The sequence below is a fragment of the Plasmodium vivax genome, chromosome 11 (assembly GCF_000002415.2).
Source record: "Plasmodium vivax chromosome 11, whole genome shotgun sequence".
Lineage (NCBI taxonomy): Eukaryota > Apicomplexa > Aconoidasida > Haemosporida > Plasmodiidae > Plasmodium > Plasmodium vivax.
Window position 1 is genome coordinate 731,186 of NC_009916.1, and position 22,041 is coordinate 753,226.

The window sequence follows — 22,041 nt, forward strand, 5'->3', positions numbered from 1 at the left end:
TCGCTGAAGTGGGATGGTGGGTTGGCGCGCCCTCCGTCTGTGTTGCGGTGTTGCCGTGTTGCCACGTTACCGCGTTACCCCTTTGCCGCGATACCGCGTTACCGCTTTACCTCTTCGTTTAATGTCAAATTCGCTTCGCGCTTGCGCCTACGGGTGGGCGTATCATCACGCGTCGTCGCGCATTCGCCTGATTAGCCTTGCGGGAAAAAAAAATCAAACAGGAAGCAGCATTTTTTGCGGTACGCCACCTTTGTTTGTTCCCCTTTTTTATATGCCGCTAAAATAGGGGCACTGTCCGCGCTCCGCCCACTGGCACATCCACAAATCGAAACTTCCGGATCCGTGATTAATTTTTTCAGTAAAAGGAAGTGCCCGACGTTTTGGCAGCCACGCAGGGGTGAACGCAATTTACGCGGTAAGGAAAAGGAAAAAAAAAAAAAAAAAAAAAAAAGAAAAACTCCACTGAGGGAATCCACTAAACAGGAAATAAATATGTCATTTTTTTTTGTAGCTATTTTTCCTAACCTGTTGATGGGAACCTTTTAGCCGCTCGTTTGCACGAAGGTCCACCGTGGGGGCATGCGAACTTCTGCTTGTAAACGCCGCGCTGACGTGTTGCGCGTACGCCTATCATCCCCCGCCATCATGTCATGGCGCTTGGGAAAATAGGAGGGGGGATGCAGAATGAACTCCGCGACCGGCGCGCAGAGGAGTTTGCTCCCGTTCGGTTGCCCATCGAGCGGAAGCGACTTTGGTGACCTGGGCGTACAAGCCCGTGCGGTTCAGGGGTGTATGAATTGGCATATGTACGTATTGGCGTAGGTACATATTGGCGCATATACGCATTGGCGCAGGTACATATTGACGCATATACCTATTGGCGCATATACCTATTGGCGCAGGTACCTATTGGCCCATATACACATTGACGCATGTACGAACCCCCCCTGCGAGCGCGAAAATGCCTCCTGCCGAGGGAAAGGCCAAGCACGCCGACCCGCCCACGAGATTCCCTAAAGAGTGACAATAATGGATTTATTTACCATCCTCTTTGTTTTGTTAATTTTATTTTTTATATTCGATTATAATTTTTGCGCAAAGGGGTTGGTCTTTTCGATTGGAAACAAATCTCTGCGGATTCTTAAGGGGTAAGAAAAGGAGGAGGTCGCCCCGCGGTTGTCCCCCATTTTTGGTGTGCTAGCCAACCAGTGAAACGTGCCAAAAAGGCTGCCCATCGAGGGAGAAGGCGCAACATGAAATGTTCCCCATCGTGTCTTTCTATGTCTGATCTGCAAAACGAAGTGAATCAACTGAGACGCAATTTCATTACCCACCATGCAGCTCTGTTTCATTACCCACCATGCAGCTCTGCTTCATTACTCACCATGCAGCTCTGCTTCATTACTCACCATGCAACTCTGTTTCATCACACACCATGTAACTCTGTTCCCCCCCCACCAGATGCAGCAGCCTGGAGCGAGTCTACCGGAGCCCGCTTTACCTGATGCACCCAGTGCTGCAACAGCTGTTTGTACACATCTTCTACGTTTACTTGGAAAAAAAGAAGACATACGTAAATCACCTCATATGGAAAAAAACGAAAGAAAAAAAAAAGAAGCCAAACAAGAGCAACCCGGGTAAGACAGAATGGAAAGGAGCACTAAACTTATGGCACTCCATAGGAATAACTGTTGGCCAAATAATAAAATGGGTGCGAAATAAATTGTGGCAATTTTTCTTCCTCATAATTGAATATACCCGAGTGTACGAAAATATCTGCCTCAAGTCAAAAATCAACACGAGGGAAGTTCTTAATAACAACAATTTTGGCGTTGTAATTGTGGACTACTACCTGCCCAATTGTACCGTTAAGAAAAAAAAAAAAAATTGCGAAAGTTTGAAAAAGGATAACTACGAAATTGACTTGTACGATTTGGTAAATATAAAACAGGAGAAAAAAATAAAACTCATTTTAATTGACCAGAAATGGAAAGCCGCGCTGAATATTGGACCCACGCAGGATGCCCATGTGCAGTTTCTCTACCTGCAAGATACGGTCCTCATTCAGTATTTCCAGTTTGCCTGCATATTTAAGGAGGAATTCTTAAAGAAGTCTAGTGAGCCCCATGTGGATGGGAGGGACCCACCCGAGGGGGGGGCAGCGAAGGGTCACCTTGGGCAGAACGTGGCAAATGGGGACAATGAGAGGTGTGCCACACAGGGGGGAGAAGCCATAGTGAGGGAAGAAGCCATAATGGAGGAAGAAACCACAGTGAGGGGAGACCACCTGCGGGGGGAACAATTCGACACATGCGACGAACGAAGTGGACATCAGAGCTCCCTCTCGGGGAAGTCATCCACTGTAGAAGAACCGGCAGAAGGACGCACAGGCAGGAAGCAGAATGGACTGAAGGCAGATTCGCAAAAGTGCCAACCAGAACAGAAGAACAAGCTACACAGGAACGGCAGCAGCGAAAACGCTGTGGAGGATAAAATAAGGACCCACATGAATAAGTGGAAGTACAAAAATGTGAAAGGCATAATCGTAATCGTGCCAGAAATATTTTACAATTATGTTAACATAGAAGAAGTAAAGAACGGAGTCCCTCTATATTACGTGCTTGCGAAAGATGTCAAAATAGACTCCTTCACCGTTATCGCCAAATTGCTGGGATATATCTGTGTGCATGTTCATATTAACATCAATTTTGGCTTGTCCATTCCGTTCATTTTTAGCAACAAAAATGCCAACATACTCAATATGGCCAATGTGGAAGGTAGAAATGGTGCCGCTATAGGGGGAACGCCAAACGGAAATGTAGACCAGCAGTACCTCCATGGGAGTGCGCATGGAAACAGTGCAATGCAACCGCAACAGGTTGTTTCATCTTACAAGAAAGGTCAGGAGGACCCCCCCTTGAGTGAAAATCTCCTCCATGATGAGAAGAAGCGCGGTCGCGAGGAAGACAAGGATGCTAATCGAGTCGCCGAAAAGATCAACAGTGATAGAACCAGAACTGCATGTGACGATCCCACTGTAGAGGCGACGTTAAAAACGTGTGCAAATGTAAAAACGGGGGAGGATGGAGAGGTACATGCTGGGGGAGGAACAAACGCCCATTTCAACGCGCCGCTTTTCTCGTGCCCATTCTCCTTTTACAGCGACAACTACAACGACTTGAATATCGCCATGGCACATTTTAAATCAATTTTTAAAAATCACAATTTCGTTTTCCTCGGCTTCAATGATGGAACAAATATTCTGCTAAATTACTTTTTGGAAAAAATTTACAAAAAAAAAAAAAACAAAACAGCAGGTGATAGTAGCAAAACTCCCCATTTTAATTTGCACAACGCCAGTCCGTACAAATACCCCCTATTAAATTACAAAGCGAAGGGGAACGCCGACCAGAAAGTGGACCCACTAAACAATCAGAGTAAAGAAAAAAAAAAAAACAATTCGAAAATTGGGCAGGCAAACAAAAGCGAAGAAGAAGGCGAAATGACAAATCAGCAGAGTTATAAAAATAATATTATGAACATTTTTTTTAAAGAAAAAAAAAAAGTCGAAAGTGAACAGACAAATGGGAAAAACGCCTTTAAAGAGATCAAAAAATGGCACATTGAAAATTTGATATCTGACGTGAAACTGCGAAAGGATGAAAATTCCATTTTGCAACATGACCATGTGAAGGACCACCCGGGGGGACAGCCTCCTGCCAGTAGCCAACATATTTTGGAGGAAAACTCGAATGAGTCACATGGAGTCTCTTACGGAGCGGCTAACCTGCCTGTGATACGCATACACGGGGTGGATGACCAGATGGATAATCACCCCGTGAGAGGTAGCCCTGATGAAGTGGCGAATAAGCGGCCCATGGTAGGGCACAGCACAGAAGGCAAAGCAGAAGAACAATACGAAGCTGAGCAGGACTACTCGGATTATGCGGATGGCCATCACGAAGGGGGAGACGAAGAATCCGATGATAGACACACACATGAGGGGAAGGGTGACATTAATGACTCAGCCATTTTTGAAAAAAAAAAAAAAAAAAAACATATGGAAAAAATAAAAAATATGAAAGAAAAATGGAAAAAGAAAAAAATAGAGTCATTTATGAATATATCCAAATTAAATTTTTTTAACAAAGGTAAAGACATTTGGGGAAAAAACAACTTCGTGAAGGAGAGCGAATTTAACGCAGTTACTGCGATGGAAGAGGACAACAATTTGTATGCTGACATGTTTAAATATAACTTTAAAAGCGACAGGAACAGAAGCGACGAACACAGCGATAAGGAGGGCAATCCCCATTGCAACAATGAGGACAGCGACCAACGGGGGAACCCCCGTTTGGCCCATTTTGCGGCGGGTGAGGGGGAAGACCTGGATGGCGATGGGCCGACCATCTCCCTCGGCACAGCGCGTGGTGAGAAGAAACTCCGTAAAGAAGCGGCGGATAGTGGAGGCGGACAATGTGATGAAAGTGGAGGGGAAGACAAGGGAAAGCATAATGATGACCGCAATGGTGACCGTAGTGATAACCGCAATGATGACCAGGACGAAGATCGTGTCCACCCCCCCAACGACGGAGAGGAACCCAAGCCGATCGAAGGCCCCCCCCCCGACTTTGACACAAGTTCGATGAAGAAAAAAAAAAAAATGATAAAAATAAACGTACTTGACAAATTCCGAAATAAAGAAGCGAAGATGATGAAGGAGGGGCGACAGGTGGAGGACGCGTCAGGAATTTCGCAAAAATTTAGGTACAGCTTTTTCCGAATAAAAAATAAAATCACAAGTAATTTCAAAAACGTCGAATGTAAAAAAACACAGCAAGAAAAAAATGTCATGGACAGAGATCAAATGATAATCAACTCATTTATTAAAAATAAAAATGCACTACTTCCGGAAGAAGAAAGTGATTATTCGGATACCTCCACATGTGATGAATATGGAAAAAAACACACAAAAGAAATTTGCCTTTTAATAAATTTTTCCTACAATAATATGTTTGACATATTTAATTATCCAGATGATTTTCACGAGACGCAAAAAAAAAAATTTTCCCTTATACATACGCTTTTTTATTCTGTGCATATTTTTTTGAAATCCTTTTCGACCCTCATTAAGCAGAGGTACTTCTTCTCCTGCACAAGTGAGTTGACGAAGTTTTTCAAGGCGTCTTTATTTCACCGTGTCAGTTTTGAGGCACCAAATAGGCGAGGTTCCCAAGGGGGTGGGAGTAGCTTGGGGGGCACCTTGCTCTTTGGATTGCCCACCAGTAGGGAGGGGGCAGAAAAGCGCGTGAAAGGTGTTAATAATGGGGAAGATGGCCGAGCTGCGTTAAGTGCACACCCCGTTTCTGACCTACCGCCTAACAGTGGAGAAATTCCTTTCGATGGAAATCCAAGCGGTGGGGATTTCCCGAATTACCCCAGTAAACCAACTAATGGCGACGATAACCGCTCCTCCCCCAGCTTTGTTAAAATTGATCCCAATGATAATTACCAAAACGGAAGTCGGTGCAGTGTCAGCGGTAAGAAGGGAAGTTTCCTCAGCATAGGAAAACCCACACAAAGCAGTGAAGGTCGTAACAGTGATTGTCGCAACGGTGAGGGTCTTCACAACGTCAGGCGTAGCAGCGGCCATGAACCCATTCCGAACGACATGAACGATGGACACCTCGACATTTATCATACCCACTTGACGAATGACGAAGACAGTCATCTGTTTAGCACCACCAACAAGAGTAGAGAAAGCGCAACGAATCAGAGCTTCTTCAGAGGGAGCCCTCTCGTCTGGCAGAATCATCACGATGGTAGCCATTTGGGAGATCAGTCCGGCAACGCGCATGTGCCCATTTTGAGTGGCAACGGCGAGGTGGCACGCTCTTCCAAGCAGCGTGAGTGCTGCTTCCAGGGGAACTTCTTCGAAGCGGACATATCGTTGCTGTGTGGCGAGCGCGAGGGGGGCTCTAAATTCCCCAACGATTGTGACTTTGCAAATGGGGTGTCCCCCAATTGTGGCCCCCCAAGTGGGGACTTCCCAAGTGGAGACTTCCCCAATTACGACTGCTTCGCCCACCTGGAGGGCCTAACCAACGAGGGGGACTCCCCGAACGGGGCGCCTCCCTCGAAAGAACAACGCTGCAGCGCACAGAAAGAGGTGAATAAAATATACGGGGGAAGTACCCCACGTGACGAATCGTTCGAAAGCGCAATGAGAGCGTATTTTAATGCCAAGGCTATCTACGACAAGTGGAAAATCTATTTTGAAGAAAACAACTTCCAAGGAAACGCGCAAGAAAAATTTTTGTTTAACCTCACCTTCATTTATAACGTGTACAATTACCTAGTATGGATATACATATGCACGTATTTTAACGAAGAGGCCTATTTCAGCTTTTGCGGGAGCCACAAATTTTACCAATTCACGAAAGAAATAAATTTCCTGAATGAAAAAAAAGAGTTTAAGCGGAATAGCAGTTTTGTCTCTACCAGTGACATGTCCATCATAATTCCCCATTTTTTTTATCCAAAGGATTACAAATTGTTAAAGGTTTTTTTTTACATGCTACAAGATTCAGCCAATCAATTTATTTCGAAAAATATTGAACATTTCCAATTTCCCCTGGTTTTCATTTTCTGCTCCGACTCCAGAAATTTCCATTTCACTCATTTTGACATCATAAAAATTTCAAAAAATAATAACCTCATTTATTTGTTGTACAAGAGGGGCAATGAGGGGTTGTTTTTGTCTGGCTTCAGGCCGTACGTATGGATACACAAAGTCCTGTTCGATTTTGTGGAGTCCCTTTTCTTATCGACTTTTGACGATTAGTGGGGGAGGAAAAGCGGCCATTTTATTTTTGTGCCACTTTGTTTCCCATCAAATCGTGGAGTACGCATTTGTATGTTTGTCCATCTGGATTTCCTGCGCGCAGTGCTTTGTATTTCTTTGTATTTCTTTTTTTTTTTTTTTTTTTTTTTTTTGTTGTCGCGATGGGGGGACCAGCGCCACCCCCGTTCGCCATGCTGTGATCATTTTTTTTGTCATTTTGTGAGGATAAAAAGGGTACGTTTTTTTTTCCCATTTTGTGAATCAAACGGATGTGTTTTTTTTCCTTTTTTCCCCTTTTTTTCTTTGCCCATTTGTGTACTTTTGCTAGACCGCAGCAAACATCACCCTGCTGCCCCCTCAGCCGGGGGGCGCGAAGCCGATTCGAGCCACCTCGTCGGCATGTACTAAATACGCGCGCGCGTGTCTTCTCATTTTAAATTGTACCGACGAACAGGCGCAGCTGCGGGGCATCCGTAGGTATGCACGTACGCTTCGGTTGAAAGTTGGGGCAAAATTGGCAGGACGGAAGGAAAAAGAAAAGCACACACATAGGGGGGGGTACACACACGCGCGGTAAACCGATTTAACAATTTATCGATGGGGGAAGAACAAAACGGCGTACACACAAGGAAAGGTCACTGGTGCGCACCTCGCGGGGGCTACCTCTGCCATGCATTGCATGTACCGAGGGTGTAGGGGCACGCGTACACGTTTTCGCGGGGGGACAAAATTAACCTCGATCGGGGGCATATCACAAAAAAAGGGAGAGCCCAAGTGGAGCGCGCAAGTGGAACAGCCTAATGAGGCCGCCACGCATGCCGCCACTCACGCCACCACTCACACTGCCACACACGCCGCTTAGGAAAACGGCTAAGCGCAGGGGCGAACTCAATTCTGGGACTTCATTTCGATGAGCCTCTGGGCAAACTTCTTGTGGTTGAAATTGTCGGGGTCGATCTGGACGGCCTTATTCTGATACGAAATGGCCTCATTCAGTTTCCCCAAGTTATCATAGCAGGACGCAATGAGGGATAACACTTCGGTGTTATTTGGCTCGATTTTCAGGATGGCCTCAAAGTAGGAAAGGGCAATGTGGTTATCTATATATCTGTACAAATTACCCAGCGAAAATAACGTCGGAATATGGTTCGGCTCCGCAGACAGAATAATTTTGAAGGTGTTAATGGCCCTCTCCGTGTCATTCATTTGTTGAAATAAAACCCCTTTCTTGTATATGTAATCGATTTTGGAAGGGTTATACGAACAAGCCTTATCATAATAAAAGAGGGATTTTTCTATAAAATCGTGAATGCAACAAAGGTCTGCAATTTCGTTGTACAGCGATGCAATTTTATTATTTAGCGAGATGGCTTGATTATCATTCGGTGGAGCACACGTGTAATTTGTTTCGCCCTCTTTTTTCATGTGGATATTTTTTTCCAAACTAGTGTTTAACGGCGCACTGCTAGCTATTTCTTGTGGCCTTATTTCAAATTCGAGGACATTTCTATATATTCTGGAGTTATTTTCTTTTAACTTTTTTAGCATTTTCAACGCTTTTATATATAAATCCATCGACTCTTTGTAGTTACAGTTTCGTATTTCTCTCGCTTTTTTGACTGCTTCTCGGATGTCAGTTTCCTTGCAGTATTGGTCGTCCTCTTCCTCTTCCTTTTCATTTGTGTATTTGTCTCTTTCCAGAAGCTTCATACTGGCGTAGTTGTAATATTCCATATTTTTGCTTCCAAATCCTCCCATGGTGTTTTAGCCCTTTATGGAAGATGTTTTTTTGGGGGGCCTCTTTATCCGGTGCGCGCGGTGCTCCCTATGCAGCGGGTTGTCTTCTTCGCGGCCTACCACAAAGAAGCGACGTTATGAGGAGTTACTCCGTGTTAACTATTGTTATGCGGCGTTACTCCGTGTTAACCGCCGTTATACGGCTATTTCCCGCTCGTTTGCTCGCTCCGCACGAATTGTTCGTAAGCTCCCTCTGGATGGCAGGCGTAGCCCCCTCGCTTAGAAATCGCGCATGAGTATGCACACGTGCGTAGGGATACATACATACATGCAATACACTCCTGCTGCGATTTTTTTTTTCTCCCACCGGGGGAAGTTACCTCAACTAAGTGTCTCTCACACAGCGATGCGTACGTGTTGCCAATTTGGCCTTTGTTTCCAGATCAGCGAGCGATAAATCGGGGGAGAAAATAACGCTTCTGCGGTTTTATTTTTCCAGTTCCTCTATCCCGTTCACTTCGGAAAAAAAAAAAAATAAAATAAAACACTCACCTATGCAGCAGAAGGAATATTTTTACCTTTCGCTTATTTTTATAATTGGTCAAGTTGGAAAATAATTTTAAGCAGTGTTGCGTGGGGTGGGGGAATATCTGTGGAATTTTGTCTGTTTGCAGTTTTGCGCGTTTATCCGCGTATGTTCATGTGCATACTTGCATACTGAGCGGGGGAAAAAATGGCTGCTGCGTTTTGCCAAAAAATGCGAAAAAAAAAAGAAAAAAAAAGCGTTATTCCCCCACGCGAGTCATAAATGCGCCATTTATGCACTTTTGCGCAACTGTTACGCTGCGCATTGTCGGGCAATTTTTCTGCGTGCTTCGGCATACTTCGCAATGCTGTGCGCATCCTGGCGCAATTTTACGCGCAGGGGGTGAACACGTCAGGCAAGAGACCCACGCCACGCTTAAAGGAGCAGCGGAAAAGATAAGACAACCGAACGCAAAAAAGTTACTGCGCAGCGGTGAAAGCGAACAAATGACTGTCCCCTAAAGGAAAGACGATTCTTCAAACGTGCGGGAAGTGCACAGCGAGGGTGGTGCGCACAGCGCGTATGTATGCAAGTGGGGGGGAATTGCAACGTGCGAACATACGCACAACGGGTGGTGTGCGCCCAGTTGGCAGTTCGCCCAACGGAAAAAACGACATACGCTGCTTTATTTTATTATATTATATATATGTATATATATTTTTTTTTTTCCCATTTTTTGCCTCATTTTCGCCGTAACAACGTCGCCGAGTGTGCGCTTCGCCATCCGCTTTGCACGCATGGCAACGAGTAAGCAGAATGATGTCCCCCCTGTCCACTTTCGAGAAATGGCGCCCCCCGTGTATCAACTGGGTTGGCATACCACTCCAAATTCGTTGAATATTCGCGAAAGCTGGGGGCATACGATGCAGCATGGACGGGATAATTTTTTGCGTCATTTATATATGCCCAATATGTGGTCAATTTTAGCAGCCGTTATGTGCGTGTCCCCTTTGATAGGATGGCGTGATTTTATATCCGCCTATCCGCCCTGATTTATTCCATTTGGAAATAAAAAAATATTGTTTGTTCATTCCACGGAGGGAGAAAGTGTATGGCGCCACACCGCATGGCAGTACAGCTGTACGTATATATTACTTCCACGACGAAAGCGAATTGTATCCCACCTTTATTTCAACCTAACCGAAAAGCAAACATACGATGTGATGTTTTCCCCAGGGGAGGCTTTAAAAAGGGGGAGTGAACACCTGCAGGAGTATTCCCCGCATGAACATTTCCTTCCAGCATATATTTCCTGCTACTCCCCTTTCACCATTTTGCCATCGCCCCTCTGGTAGACGGTACAATTTTACGTCTTCTACATTTTACGTATAAATCACAATTTTTTCCTCACAAGGTGAAAAAAAAAAGAAAAAAAAGCAACATATGGTTATACATACAGTGGCACTTTTTGTGTGTTATTTTTTTTTTCTAATTTAAAAATGGCCCAAAGGAAAAGGGAAATTATTCTCTTCATAAAAATACCCCTTAATGTTGAAGTCTTTTCCCAGCGTGGCTTTTTTCCTTTTAACCGCTTTGAATTTATTTCTTTCGAAAATGGACCAATAAATATATGCCGTTTAATTCGAAAATATGTCACTACAATGTTAAGGTTTTTTTTTTTTTTTTTTTTTTTCCATTATGACGCGGTATGGTTGACACTAAATTGGGACAATCCTCGCGGATGTTTTATTACGAAGAAGATATTCATTTGAGTATGCCACAATCTGCAGAAGGGAAACAAAAAAGGTGTTCCTTTTTTTTCCCATTTCCACACGGGTTATTGTTTTCCAATTTTTAAAAAATTTGCCGCCTCCTCCGTTCAGCCCTTTCCACAGTTCGTTCCTGTAGGGTTGAAATTTTTATTTTTTAAATTGTGAAAAAAGAAATGTAAAGGGCTACGCTACCACCTGCTAGGGTCAAACATTTGCAATTCTTTTAAGCAATCCTTTCGCGGATTTTCCTGTTCTAATTTTTTTCTCCCCCATTTTGCGTGCCAATTTTTCCCGTTTTTTTCTCCCCTTTTTTTTTAAACCCGTTCAGTTCATGCATCGAATGGCGCGAAACAAGTGTCGTAAAATTTTACTAAAAATCGCGGGTCCCTTTTCGAAAAAATAAAATTCGCTTAAGTCAATTTTTTAAAAAAAATAAAACCCTGTAAAGGGAAAAAGTTCTCCAAAGAGTAGGATTAAATTGTCACCTGTTTTTCTTTTTTTTTGCCAAATTTGTGCCCTCCTTGGTACGTTCTTTACGCATATATCATATATACTTCTGCCTATGGTACATATACGCAAATAGGAATCCCTACGCAGGGCCGCTTCCTCACGTACAACACGCGAAATAGCGCCAAGGGGAACTCCCTTTGCGGGGCTTCGCGTAGACCCCCACCATATAAGCCGCTAAAAAGTAACGAACTGATGGAGGAGGAAAAAACCAAAACAGAACCGAGTGACCCTACTAATAATGATGATGCAGTAATTACCAGTAACGACAACGGGAAGAAGGACGAACACGAAAATGTGGTAAAGCAAAATGAAAAAGTGAAGAAAAGGGGAGAGAAAAGAAAATTGAACTCAAGCGAGCGTCAAAATGGAAGTCACAATGGTGCAGAGGATCATCTCATTTCCACGGACGAGTTGGAGCATGGCGATAGTGTCGACGGGGGGTCCAAGGAGCACAAAGACGGTTCGGGAGAATCTGCGTCGGATGGCGCGGAAGCGAGCTCTAATGGGTGTGATGAGCAGGAAGGTGCTGACGGAGGTTCAGACGCAGATGCCGCCTCAGGTGCCAACCACAACGTTGAGGGGAACCCCCCCTCCAAGGTCGAAACGAAAGAAACGTTCTACAGCCAAACCAAGTTCGAAGACTTAGACATATGCGAGGCGCTAAAAAAGGGATTGAAGGAGCTGAATTTTGTAACGCTCACAGAAATTCAAGCCAAATGCATTCCGCATTTTTTAAACGGAAAAGATATTCTTGGAGCAGCCAAAACAGGGTCAGGCAAAACGCTAGCATTTCTAGTGCCCTCCATAAATATTTTATATAATATAAAATTTTTACCGAAAAATGGCACAGGAGTTTTAATAATATCGCCCACCAGAGAATTGTGCCTTCAAATTTATCAAGTATGTAAAGATCTGTGTAAATATATCCCCCAGACGAATGGAATAATCATTGGTGGGATGAGTCGAAATGAAGAAAAAAAAAAATTTATTCATGGCATAAACATACTAATTGCAACCCCGGGCAGACTGCTCGACCATATGCAGAACACGAAAGAATTTATTTACAAAAATTTGATCTCGCTCATTATAGACGAAGCCGACAGGTTGCTTCAAATTGGTTTTGAGGAGGAAATTAATTTAATTGTGAAAAGGTTACCCAAGAAAAGACAAACGGCCCTATTTTCAGCTACACAGACAACCAAAGTTGAAAATCTGATAAGGCTTTCTCTGCAGAAGCCTATATTTATAGAAGTAACGACGAAGATTGCCACAGTGGAAAGGCTGCAACAGGGATATGCCTTAGTTGATGAAGATAAAAGATTTCTCCTTCTATTTACATTTTTAAAAAGAAATATTTCAAAAAAAATTATGGTTTTCTTTAACAATTGCATGTCCGTTCAGTTTTACAACGATTTGTTAAATTATATTGACATTCCCACCTTTTGTATTCATGGGAAGAAGAAACAGAACAAACGACTTAAAAGTTTCAGCGAGTTTTCCGCTGCCCAAAGTGCTATTCTGCTTTGCACAAATGTGGCAGCCAGAGGGCTGGACATCCCGAATGTTAATTACATTATTCAGTATGACCCCCCAGATGACTCCAAGGAATATATCCATCGAGTAGGGAGAACGTGCAGAGGGAAAGATTCAAGTGGATCAGCTATCATATTTCTGATGAAGCACGAATTAAAATTTTTAAACTATTTAAAGTTTTATAACATCCCAATTAATCAGTTTGCCTATGACCCAAGTAAATTAATAAACGTCCAGTCACACATAGAGTCCATCGTCACTAAAAACTTCCACTTGCACAAGATGGCTCGGGAGGCCTTCAAGTCGTATTTGAATGTAAGCTGAGCGAACGTCGCAAAAAAAAAAAAAAAAAAAAAAAAAAAATCCACGTGTGTGCAAATGTCGTTTTCATTTCACCTGACTGTACAGAATTTTTTTTTTTTTTTTTTGGCACAGTTGCTTTTAAAAATTGTTTCTGTTTCACACTGTTTGTTGTATGTGGGACGTCCGGGCGTCTACATTTGTCAGTTTTGTTTTGAGGGTTCGGGGGGTTTATTCTCCCCTTCATGCACGCAAGCATATATGCCCATTAGCTCATTAGCCCATCAGCCCATTAACACATCACACACCCACGCACCCACGCTGACCGTGCACCCATTCCTTCTTCTCCACCCTTCTCCTCCTTAGGGGTACATCACCTACGCGCTGAAGGACGTCTTTGACGTGAACAACCTGAATTTGCTGCTGACTTCGAAGAACTTCGGGCTGGAGGCCCCACCAAAAGTTGATTTAAATTTAAAACTGAATGTTAAAAAGAGGAAGTTTAAGTAGGAAAAAAAAAGGGGGCGCACAGGCACATATATGCATTTACGTATGCGTGTGCACACCTGGGAGTTTTCTACTGTGACGTATGATTGTGCAGGTAACATGCCGTTTTTATCGTCGCCATTCGCGCAGGTTGTATATTTGGTACACTCGCTTAGTTTGTACATTTGGTACATTGCTTAATTTGTGCTTTTTTTTTACAGCGTCATATTTTTTTTCTTCATACTGCTGTGGTGTTACATACCAGTGGCTCCTTGGCCCCCCCTGGGGAACCCCCGTTTTTATGCGACCATTTGGATGGCGTCCACTACTTTTTACCCGTTTTATTGTTTGTTTGTTTTTTTTTTAAATTAACCAGCTTGGTTAAACTCTCATAATAATTTTTTTTCTTCAATTTCTCCCTTTCTGCGTTCTGCAATTTTTCCTTTTCCTGTACCAAGTGTGTGGCGTAACGACACATGTGTCTCCATCGCGGAGTGAAAGATGGTGTGCATATGTACAAGTACATCCACATGACTCAATTTTTTTTTTAAAAAATTAGTACATGGAGTTGGAATATTTTTTTGGAATTTTCGGCCTCCACTTGGCCTTCCTCTATTAGCTCCTGCTTTTTCTTCTTCTTCAGCTCCTGCAAAGGTTATTTTTTTATTTATATATTTTTTTTTTTTTTGTTTCAAAATGGAATTTGTTCGTGTGTAAAAAAAAAAAGGTGAAAGGACGCGTAGGGGATCGGGGAGGAAGAAAGAGCAGCAAAGCATTGCAGCCAAAGTATATCACGTCGTAACCCTCGACCAAGTTGTGAGCTTTCCCCCCACGTATCATCCTTCCAACAGAAGTACGTTCTAACCATTGCAACCAATCTGGCGCTTTTTAATTCCTCTATTTTTTTTTTCTTTTTCTCTTCCTCCAAAAGTCTTTTTTGCTCCTCCTTCCGTTTGGCTTCCTTTTGCCACCTTCAAAGGGAAATTTTTAAAAAAGATACCAACCATTTGTGTAACTGTAGGTAGAAGAGACATGTTCTCCATTTTCGTGTGTCTCTTCATGGGGAAATGCCTATCCGTACTTCAAGGCTTGTGTTTCGTCAAAGTGCGCTTGTAGTTCGACATTTTTTTTCTGCTTCATTCGTATTTCGTGGATTTCTTTTTCTTTTTCTTCTTTTTCTCGCTTGACTTTGTCTTCGTATTCCTTTTCTCGCGTTGCCTTTTCCTCCTGGTACTTGACGTATCTGCGACAAGGGGGGAATAAGACGAATCCGGGCATGTCGATTTTGCGCTCGTTAAAGTGAAGAAGTTTTTTCGAGCGTTTCTCGAACGTTTCTCGAACGTTTCTCGAACGATTTTCGAGCGCCTTTTCGAACGCTTCATCGAATGGTCCTCTTTTTTTTACTCGGCATCTTTCCTCTCCTCCTCCTTCTTCTGCTCGCTCAGGGCTGCGCAAATGGGCAAAAATCGTACGCATAAGCGTGAGTGTAGGTATGTGCGCGCGTAAAGCTTACGCGATTTGTGCCACAAAATTGTGCCTCCCCATTTGGTGCGTGTCACCCCTTTCGCGAGGGCGACCTTCAATTGCGATAGGCACCCATCTGCCAACTGCACTTAATGCGTGCACTGTCTTATCCAAATGTGCCCATATATTGTGGGCCTTTTTTCCCGTTACCTTCAATGTGCTTTTTGTTGCTCTCAAGGATGTAACTGTAGAGGACGCGTTGCTCTTCCACTTTTTCTTTTTTCTTCTCCAGTTCTTCGACTTTGTTTTTTTCAAACTGCTTTTGCATGAGTTTCCCCTCGATTATTTTCATTCGCTCTTCCTCCTGCTTCCTCAGCTGTTCCGGCAAAAAAGGGAAAAAAAAGGGGAAAAAAGGAAAAATATATTTTATGACAGAAGAGGGGGCTATACATACCCACGCACGGTGTTACGTGCAGACCAATTTACACCCCACGCTGTATTCCCCTTTTTTTTTTTGCGTACGAAATTTTCCTGAATTTGATTTTTTATTATCAGTGCGCTTTCCTTGTTCTTCAAAATGATATTTCTTTCTTCCTCCTTTTGCTTTTTTTCAATTTCTGTCAAGTACAAAGTTTCAATTTCTTCCCTCTTCATGTTATCCTTGTTCAGCTTCTCTTTTTGCAGTCTGAAAATACAGGCATGGAGGAGGTGTGCAACCGGGGAGAATGTCACAAAAAAAAAAGGAGACCCTTTCTTTGAAAAATGCACACCGGGCTATGCACAACACAGACGAGCGACGTTAGGAAGGCAAACTGATACGACGCTGGTTGGCAACCATTTGGCGATGTTTTTTTTCCCTCTAACTTTTTCTCGTCAATCTGTTTTTGCAACTCTTTTAGCAGGTCTTTATCGTTTTTTATAATTCTCGTTTTTTTCTTCTTTTCACATTTCTGTGATGAAAAATGAGAAAAAAAAAAAAATAAAATAAATAAAGCGCGTTTGGTTTTGGGTCTCCCTTCTTCGCTAGCTCCTTTTTGAGGGCGGGTGGCATAACTACATCGCTTCCTTGAAGACTCCATTTTTTGGCGACTTTTTTTTTTTTTTTTCTAAACTCCCTTTGGCGCATTTACTTCACTTTCGTCAGAAGACAACTTCTTTATGTTTTTAAATTCATCCTGATTTTGAATAAATTCTAAAAGTTCCTTTCCAAAAAAGGGGCGAAAAAAGATGCACACGGGATGGAGACAACTATTTAAGCGTACGCACTTCTTCCATACTTTGTGGAGGATGCCAAAAAATGAAACATATACATATACATACATATATGTATTTTTTATTTTATTTTTTTTTTTTTACTTCTCTTTTGGCCGACGTCGCCGTTTCTTCCGTTACTTCGTTATCCGCTCTGATCCATTTCTGCGTTTGGAAGGGGAAGTACAAAGTGGGGCAGTGGACCCCCCGATGAGGCGAAAGAAAATGCGGCGATGGTTGCCACCTAAGGAACCCACGAAACGGGGAGGTACCTCCTCAATGTTATTCAGTTCTTCATTTAGCAACGCATTGTCCTTTTTTTTCTTTTTCTTTTTTTTTAATTTAGACAAAATGTTTCGACTGAGGTTCATTTCGTTTCCTTTTTTTTTTTTTTTACAAATGTGTCAGCGCGCTTGCAGACAACAGACGTGTGTACATTGTAGAGGCGGCATATATACATGTATATAAATTTATGTACACCCTCATGCGTGAGAACAATGCATTCGCCAGACGCGCCAGTAAAAGCGGTAAAGAGCCGCGCTACGTTTCGTGCAGCGATAGCCATATTCCTCCATGTGGGGAAAAAAAAAAAAAGCGAAATTATGTGAAATTTTAAGGATGGGAAAAAAAAAAAAAACACACTTGGAGAATCATAAATGCACAAAAAAAAAAAAAAAAAAAAATGGGGACATCCTCAAAGACAGGGCAAAATAGATACTATTAAAAATACGAACAATAATGCTAACGAGGTTGACGGAAAGAAACTCCTCCGAAACGGAAAAATAGTTCTGAATGGAGTACTTAAATAGGGGGAAGCACGGCCTAATGCTTCTTTTTTTTTTTTTCTCCAGGGAACGCCATGTCTTCGTGTTTATTTTGCTTCCCAATTTTGGAATCCTCCACGGGGATGCTGCCGAGGGGGGGTAACGAAATAGAGGGAGAAAAAAAGAAAAAAAAAGGCGAACAAATTTGTGTAATAATGTAGCACCGTTCGGTTTCTTCCACTCAGTGGGATAATCATCCGTGTGATGGAGTAACGGTAGGATTCCCAATTTAACGCAATTTTAATCGATTGCTGTTAAGTTGCGCGCACAACTCACATGAGAGATATGGCGCCTATCTGTCTTAGTGACCTTCCATTCGAGTGACCTCCCCAGCAGGCACTCGTTCAGTTATTGGCTTGCCAAATGAACATTCCGCCATGCTGAAAAGCGACTGCACAAATAAGTGCTATTTTTTTTTGCTTTAATTATCCATACAAGTGTAGCAACTTTGGAAATTTTTAAAAAGGCGAAAGGGGTTCCTTCTTACCTCTTTCTAGGGGGGCCAAATTTACCTTTCGCAAAATGTGTGTTGTCTTCCCACGAGGAAATGCCAACAACGCCTTTATTCCTTTTTTCACAGAAGAGCATATTCAGATACCTACAGCGGTTAAAATAATCAGAAGGGGGGAACTCTCCAAATTAGGTGTGCCAGCCTGCGGGGAAAAGTCCCACCATTCTGCGCGCACATTAATTTTTGAGTGCCTTTTTTTCGAAATGGGAATAACCCCTCAAGTAGCGCCGCATGCAGTAACGTTTTACAAGAACTGTAAGGTGCCCATGGAAGAAGAAGACCACCATTTCAGCGTGGTGCAGTTCACTCCGCGATGAATCTACTAGTGTGAGGGAATTCCCACCTCCACTCGAATTATCCACGTGGAAAATTTTACTGAAACAAGGGGGATGCACTTTTTAATTCTTAAGTTTGGGGAAAGTAAACAAAAAGGGAGACACAAAAAAAATAAAAAATTAAAAAAAGATATACATACTTTTGGGGGGATGCTCCCTGCTGGGTTTGCAAAAAAGGGAGCAGTTAGTTTGACAGACTGGGTAACGAGGGGGCTAACGCGCTGATGGGCTGCTAGGCGGACTGACTTTCCCTCCACCGCGATACTCCCCGATACTCCGCCGCCTTACCCCTCAGCTGAAGTACAAATTATAAAACAGCATGGATGTGGTGATGGGGCCCAGCCCCCCGGGCACACTCGAAAGGAGCGCGCACTTCTGCTTGCAGTTCGCATGGGCGTCCCCAACAATTTCGTAATGTCGCAAGCACTTGGCTAAACCATTGGCGAATTTAATTTTGGACATGCGGCTTTTTAGAGGAATGATTTTATGGCATTTGTTGCGGGCCCGCTTTATCCCTCCACTGGGGGGAGAAATAGGAGAATCGTTGGAAGACTCAGATGGGGAAGTACCTTCTCTTATCACTCCGGTGGATTCCTCACCAAAGAAATTCTCACAAGTGGCGGTTTTGCCAATTCGGGGAGGAGTTAACCGTATATGTTTCACTAAGCCTTTTCGATTTTGCAACATTGGGGAGTTTACCCCGTTTGGGAATTTCCGGCAGGGGAAGAGTTCCCTCCTGCAGGGGGAATTCCCTTCCTCCACTGTTGGAGGTCCCTTCTTCATTTCCACTTTCTCATTCCCGATGGAGGAACCGCAAAACGGTGCGCCCATTCTTTCCATGTGCCTACCTCGGGGGGGGACCAAATTGATTCCCAAATCTAAGATAATCGCGCCTTCTTTAATATTTCTCTTTTTCAAAAGGTGGGGACAACCAATTGCTATTATAATAACATCGGCCTGTTTGACAATCCTCCTGCCCATATTCTTCCTTAGTGTAGACAAATCTTGGTGGGTAATTTCTGTGTGCCCCTTACTGGTAGATACATAGGAGTGGGAGAACATTCTGCATTTCCTTTCAAAATCGCCCTCCTTTCTGATGTGCAGCTTTCCTAGGTTACCCCTGCGTAGGTAGCACCTTTTGCCCTTGGCATCGTACCTACACAGAACCTCCCCCTGTAGGGGATTATAAACCGTCGTCGAAACTTCACTTCGCAAAAAGGAGGCAAACAGGGATAGGAAGATGCTTATGTTGCTACTAAGAATCAGCACATTTTTCCCCTTCACTTGAATGTGGTAATGTTTCAAGAAGAGGAGGACAGCATGGACGCAACAGGGGAGATTGTATTTGGCGCTACTCCTCAGGTAGTTGTGAATTTCTGTGCTTCCATTGCTAATCTGTTTGACGTCTCTGCAACGGTTACTACGTAGGGTGTTATCCCTGCTTGGGTAATCCCCCTCCGTAGCGTCACTGCATTTTCCCGTGTCTGCCTCCACTGCCTTACCCCTCCACATGGGCGCATTCGCAATAGCGTTCCTCCAGATATACTCTCCTTTTTTTACCATGCGAAGGTGTAAAATGCAAAAAATGAACTGCAGAAAAGCTTCACAACTTTGTGTAAACAAATAAGGAGACGCATCTGCAAGGGGGGTCGGCTGGACCACAGTCATGCATCCGTCATTATGGCCATCTCCCCCACAAGTACCGCTACTACCACGGGAGAGTAACTTCCAAATGGGCGAGCAGTTAGACCGATCCACATCCTTCTCTTCGTCAATGAAACTAGAAATGTAGCACTTGTTTATGTGACGAGACAACGGAGAGAGAATTATAACCCAGGTGTTCTTTCCTCGTGCATTTATTTTTTTTATTAAATTGATTAACCTCTTTTCACTGCAGCTGTTGTGGACTCGGACCAGTACAAACGTAACATCTGCACTTAGGAACAAACTCTTTTTTAGGAGAATGTGCAGGTATGAATACGTTGCTATGTTCTTCGAGTAAATGATAAATAGCGTTTTTCCCTGTGGCCAGTTTTTATTTCCCCCAATTTGAGTCTTCTCACTTGCAATTTTTCGAATCACCAACTGGTCAATTTGGCTAGCCAGCTCGTACCCGTACAGAGTGGTACAACTCATTGTACTGTCGAGAGGGGGACTGCGGAATGGGTGTGAAGCGCGCAAGTGGGGAAGCGCAAAAATTGAAAAGGCTCACTATATGCAGATACGTCGACTGCCATTTGCCCCAATGAGTATTCCTCCCAGTGGTTTGCTTCCCTACATGTATGTACCGCTTTGCACGGCAATTTTATTTAACCAAATTGGGGGGAAAAAAAAAAAAAAAAAAAAAAAGCCTCATTAAACGCCTCTCCCCGATGTTGCACTTTGTGGGGAACAACTAAATGAGGCTTCTTTTTTTTTTTTTTTATGCCCCTTCAATAGGCAACGCATCTTCCGGTGGCCACACGTAGAGACGCGCAGATGAGAAAGCATAAGTGGATTTGACCCCACCTGCGCAATTCATTCTTAGCCATTTGGTTATTCGTAAATATTTGCGCTGTGACGGAGGTGTACTCGAACTAATGCGACTGCTTCGCCATTTCGCGGGGAAAGGGGGCATTTAAATTTGGGGCCATCTTGCAATCGGCCACTTCGAACAGGTGAAGCGACGGAACTGTGCTTGATTCTCACGACGGGCGTGACTTTGACAGGTCAGCCCATCGAGTTGCGGCCAAAGCTTTGCACTTCGTCCCTTTGGTCTGTTATCTCTCCTTCCCCACCGCAACTCTGCAGTTGGGAGGCGTTACAGGTGTAACTCCGTTTGGTGGTTTTATCGGCCGAAGTTCGCACCCTACCCCTCCCTCTTTCTTAGCATTTTGGTAAGTAGGATGGAAGATCCCCATACATTCTACGTGAATATTTACACCACCCCCCGCATCATACACACTAGCATAGGTGGAGAAGAAAAAATCTACGGGGTATAGCAACATGTGGGTCACTGGGGAAAAAACAAACGCTTTGGCCTCAAAAAAGGAAAAAAAAAAAAAAAAAGTATACCCTTTTTATGCCACGAGTTTGCCCCCCACTCGGTTGAACTACGTTGCGTGAAAAGTGAACAAATGAGCAGCAGGAGACATCCGTTTTGCAAATGTTGGCACGTCGTGAAAGCATATTTTGCTCACATAGGGTGTGTTAAAAATGAAGGCGCGTGTATCCGCCTGACCTCCCCAATAGAGTGATCCCACTTGGGGAACATTCGAACTGATATGAACTCGGATGGTTTACTCACCTTGTCGCTCCATAGTGGCAACCCGCTTCTCCACATTTGAGGAAGCACACCATGTGTGTACGCACGTGTGTATATATATGTGCATAACTTCACACAAGAAATGCCCCCACTTTTTACCCCTTTCTTTTTGTGGGAAAAAAAAAAAAAAAAATTGATTGCTTTAAAAAGGAAATTCCCTTATCCGAGTTCACGTTAAACAAAGTTGTTTTACCAATGGAGCGCCTACAAAGCGTCCCATTAATAATTTTTTTTTATAAGTATAAATCAGGAAACAGGTGCCTACCTGGGGGTAGGGACAGACGGGTAGAGGGGGAGTACACGTGCACAAGTGGCACATTTATGTAATGATGCATAATGTGTGCTTGCACGTGGGAGTGCGTCTGCGCACGCGTCCGAGAGCGCCCCCTTGAAGCGGCGCTCTCCTCGAATTGAAGACTCCCCACGGGTACGCCGGTTAGCAGGTTAGCTGGTTATCAGGTTAGCAGCACAGGTTGGCGGCACACCGATTGGCGACTCATTCAATTGGCGGAACACCGACTGGCGACTCATCCGACCCGGCGCTAACCCGATAACTGCCTCTTCCTTGCTACGCGTGCGGAAAAGAGGCACTCGCACGACGCGCAAGTGCGGGGAGGGGCACGGAAAAAAAAAAAGGCGAAGTG

The 22,041-nt window shown here is 43.7% G+C and overlaps 5 protein-coding genes across 5 annotated transcripts; 2 read left to right on the forward strand and 3 right to left on the reverse strand.

The window, feature by feature from the left end:
- Positions 1-436: 436 nt before the first annotated feature.
- PVX_114655 (hypothetical protein, conserved) lies at positions 437-6,844 on the forward strand (the record flags this gene model as incomplete). The annotated part of the gene is made up of 2 exons (XM_001616269.1): positions 437-1,148; positions 1,462-6,844. Exons 1-2 carry the CDS (start codon positions 1,030-1,032, stop codon positions 6,842-6,844), a joined length of 5,502 nt encoding a protein of 1,833 aa, XP_001616319.1. The 5' UTR covers positions 437-1,029.
- Positions 6,845-7,307: 463 nt separating this feature from the next.
- On the reverse strand, positions 7,308-9,101 carry PVX_114650 (hypothetical protein, conserved). Its single transcript, XM_001616268.1, has 2 exons — positions 8,962-9,101; positions 7,308-8,697 (listed from the first exon to the last, which is right to left on the reverse strand). Exon 2 carries the CDS (start codon positions 8,600-8,602, stop codon positions 7,733-7,735), a length of 870 nt encoding a protein of 289 aa, XP_001616318.1. The 5' UTR covers positions 8,603-8,697; positions 8,962-9,101; the 3' UTR covers positions 7,308-7,732.
- Positions 9,102-11,257: 2,156 nt separating this feature from the next.
- Positions 11,258-13,732, forward strand: PVX_114645 (DEAD/DEAH box ATP-dependent RNA helicase, putative; the record flags this gene model as incomplete). The annotated part of the gene is made up of 2 exons (XM_001616267.1): positions 11,258-13,237; positions 13,589-13,732. Exons 1-2 carry the CDS (start codon positions 11,582-11,584, stop codon positions 13,730-13,732), a joined length of 1,800 nt encoding a protein of 599 aa, XP_001616317.1. The 5' UTR covers positions 11,258-11,581.
- PVX_114640 (hypothetical protein, conserved) lies at positions 13,715-17,004 on the reverse strand. Its single transcript, XM_001616266.1, has 11 exons — positions 16,696-17,004; positions 16,529-16,588; positions 16,303-16,374; positions 16,037-16,122; positions 15,695-15,857; positions 15,383-15,548; positions 15,113-15,155; positions 14,790-14,951; positions 14,574-14,679; positions 14,271-14,354; positions 13,715-14,156 (listed from the first exon to the last, which is right to left on the reverse strand). The coding sequence occupies exons 1-11, from the start codon at positions 16,792-16,794 to the stop codon at positions 14,034-14,036; spliced, it is 1,164 nt and encodes a 387-aa protein (XP_001616316.1). The 5' UTR covers positions 16,795-17,004; the 3' UTR covers positions 13,715-14,033.
- A 1,380-nt stretch (positions 17,005-18,384) lies between these two features.
- Positions 18,385-20,229, reverse strand: PVX_114635 (hypothetical protein, conserved; the record flags this gene model as incomplete). Its single annotated transcript, XM_001616265.1, has 1 exon — positions 18,385-20,229. One exon carries the CDS (start codon positions 20,227-20,229, stop codon positions 18,385-18,387), a length of 1,845 nt encoding a protein of 614 aa, XP_001616315.1.
- Between the last annotated feature and the right edge of the window lie 1,812 nt (positions 20,230-22,041).

What these genes read in the sequence shown, in the direction of transcription:
- PVX_114650 (XM_001616268.1), bottom strand. Translation starts at nt 8,602, where the DNA reads ATGGGAGGATTTGGAAGCAAAAATATGGAATATTACAACTACGCCAGT.
- PVX_114640 (XM_001616266.1), bottom strand. Translation starts at nt 16,794, where the DNA reads ATGAACCTCAGTCGAAACATTTTGTCTAAATTAAAAAAAAAGAAAAAG. An exon ending in TGTCTTCTGACGAAAGTGAA is followed by an intron (nt 16,123 to 16,302) that starts GTAAATGCGCCA and finishes TTTTCATCACAG; the next exon opens with AAATGTGAAAAGAAGAAAAA. An exon ending in ATCAAATTCAGGAAAATTTC is followed by an intron (nt 15,549 to 15,694) that starts GTACGCAAAAAA and finishes TTGCCGGAACAG; the next exon opens with CTGAGGAAGCAGGAGGAAGA.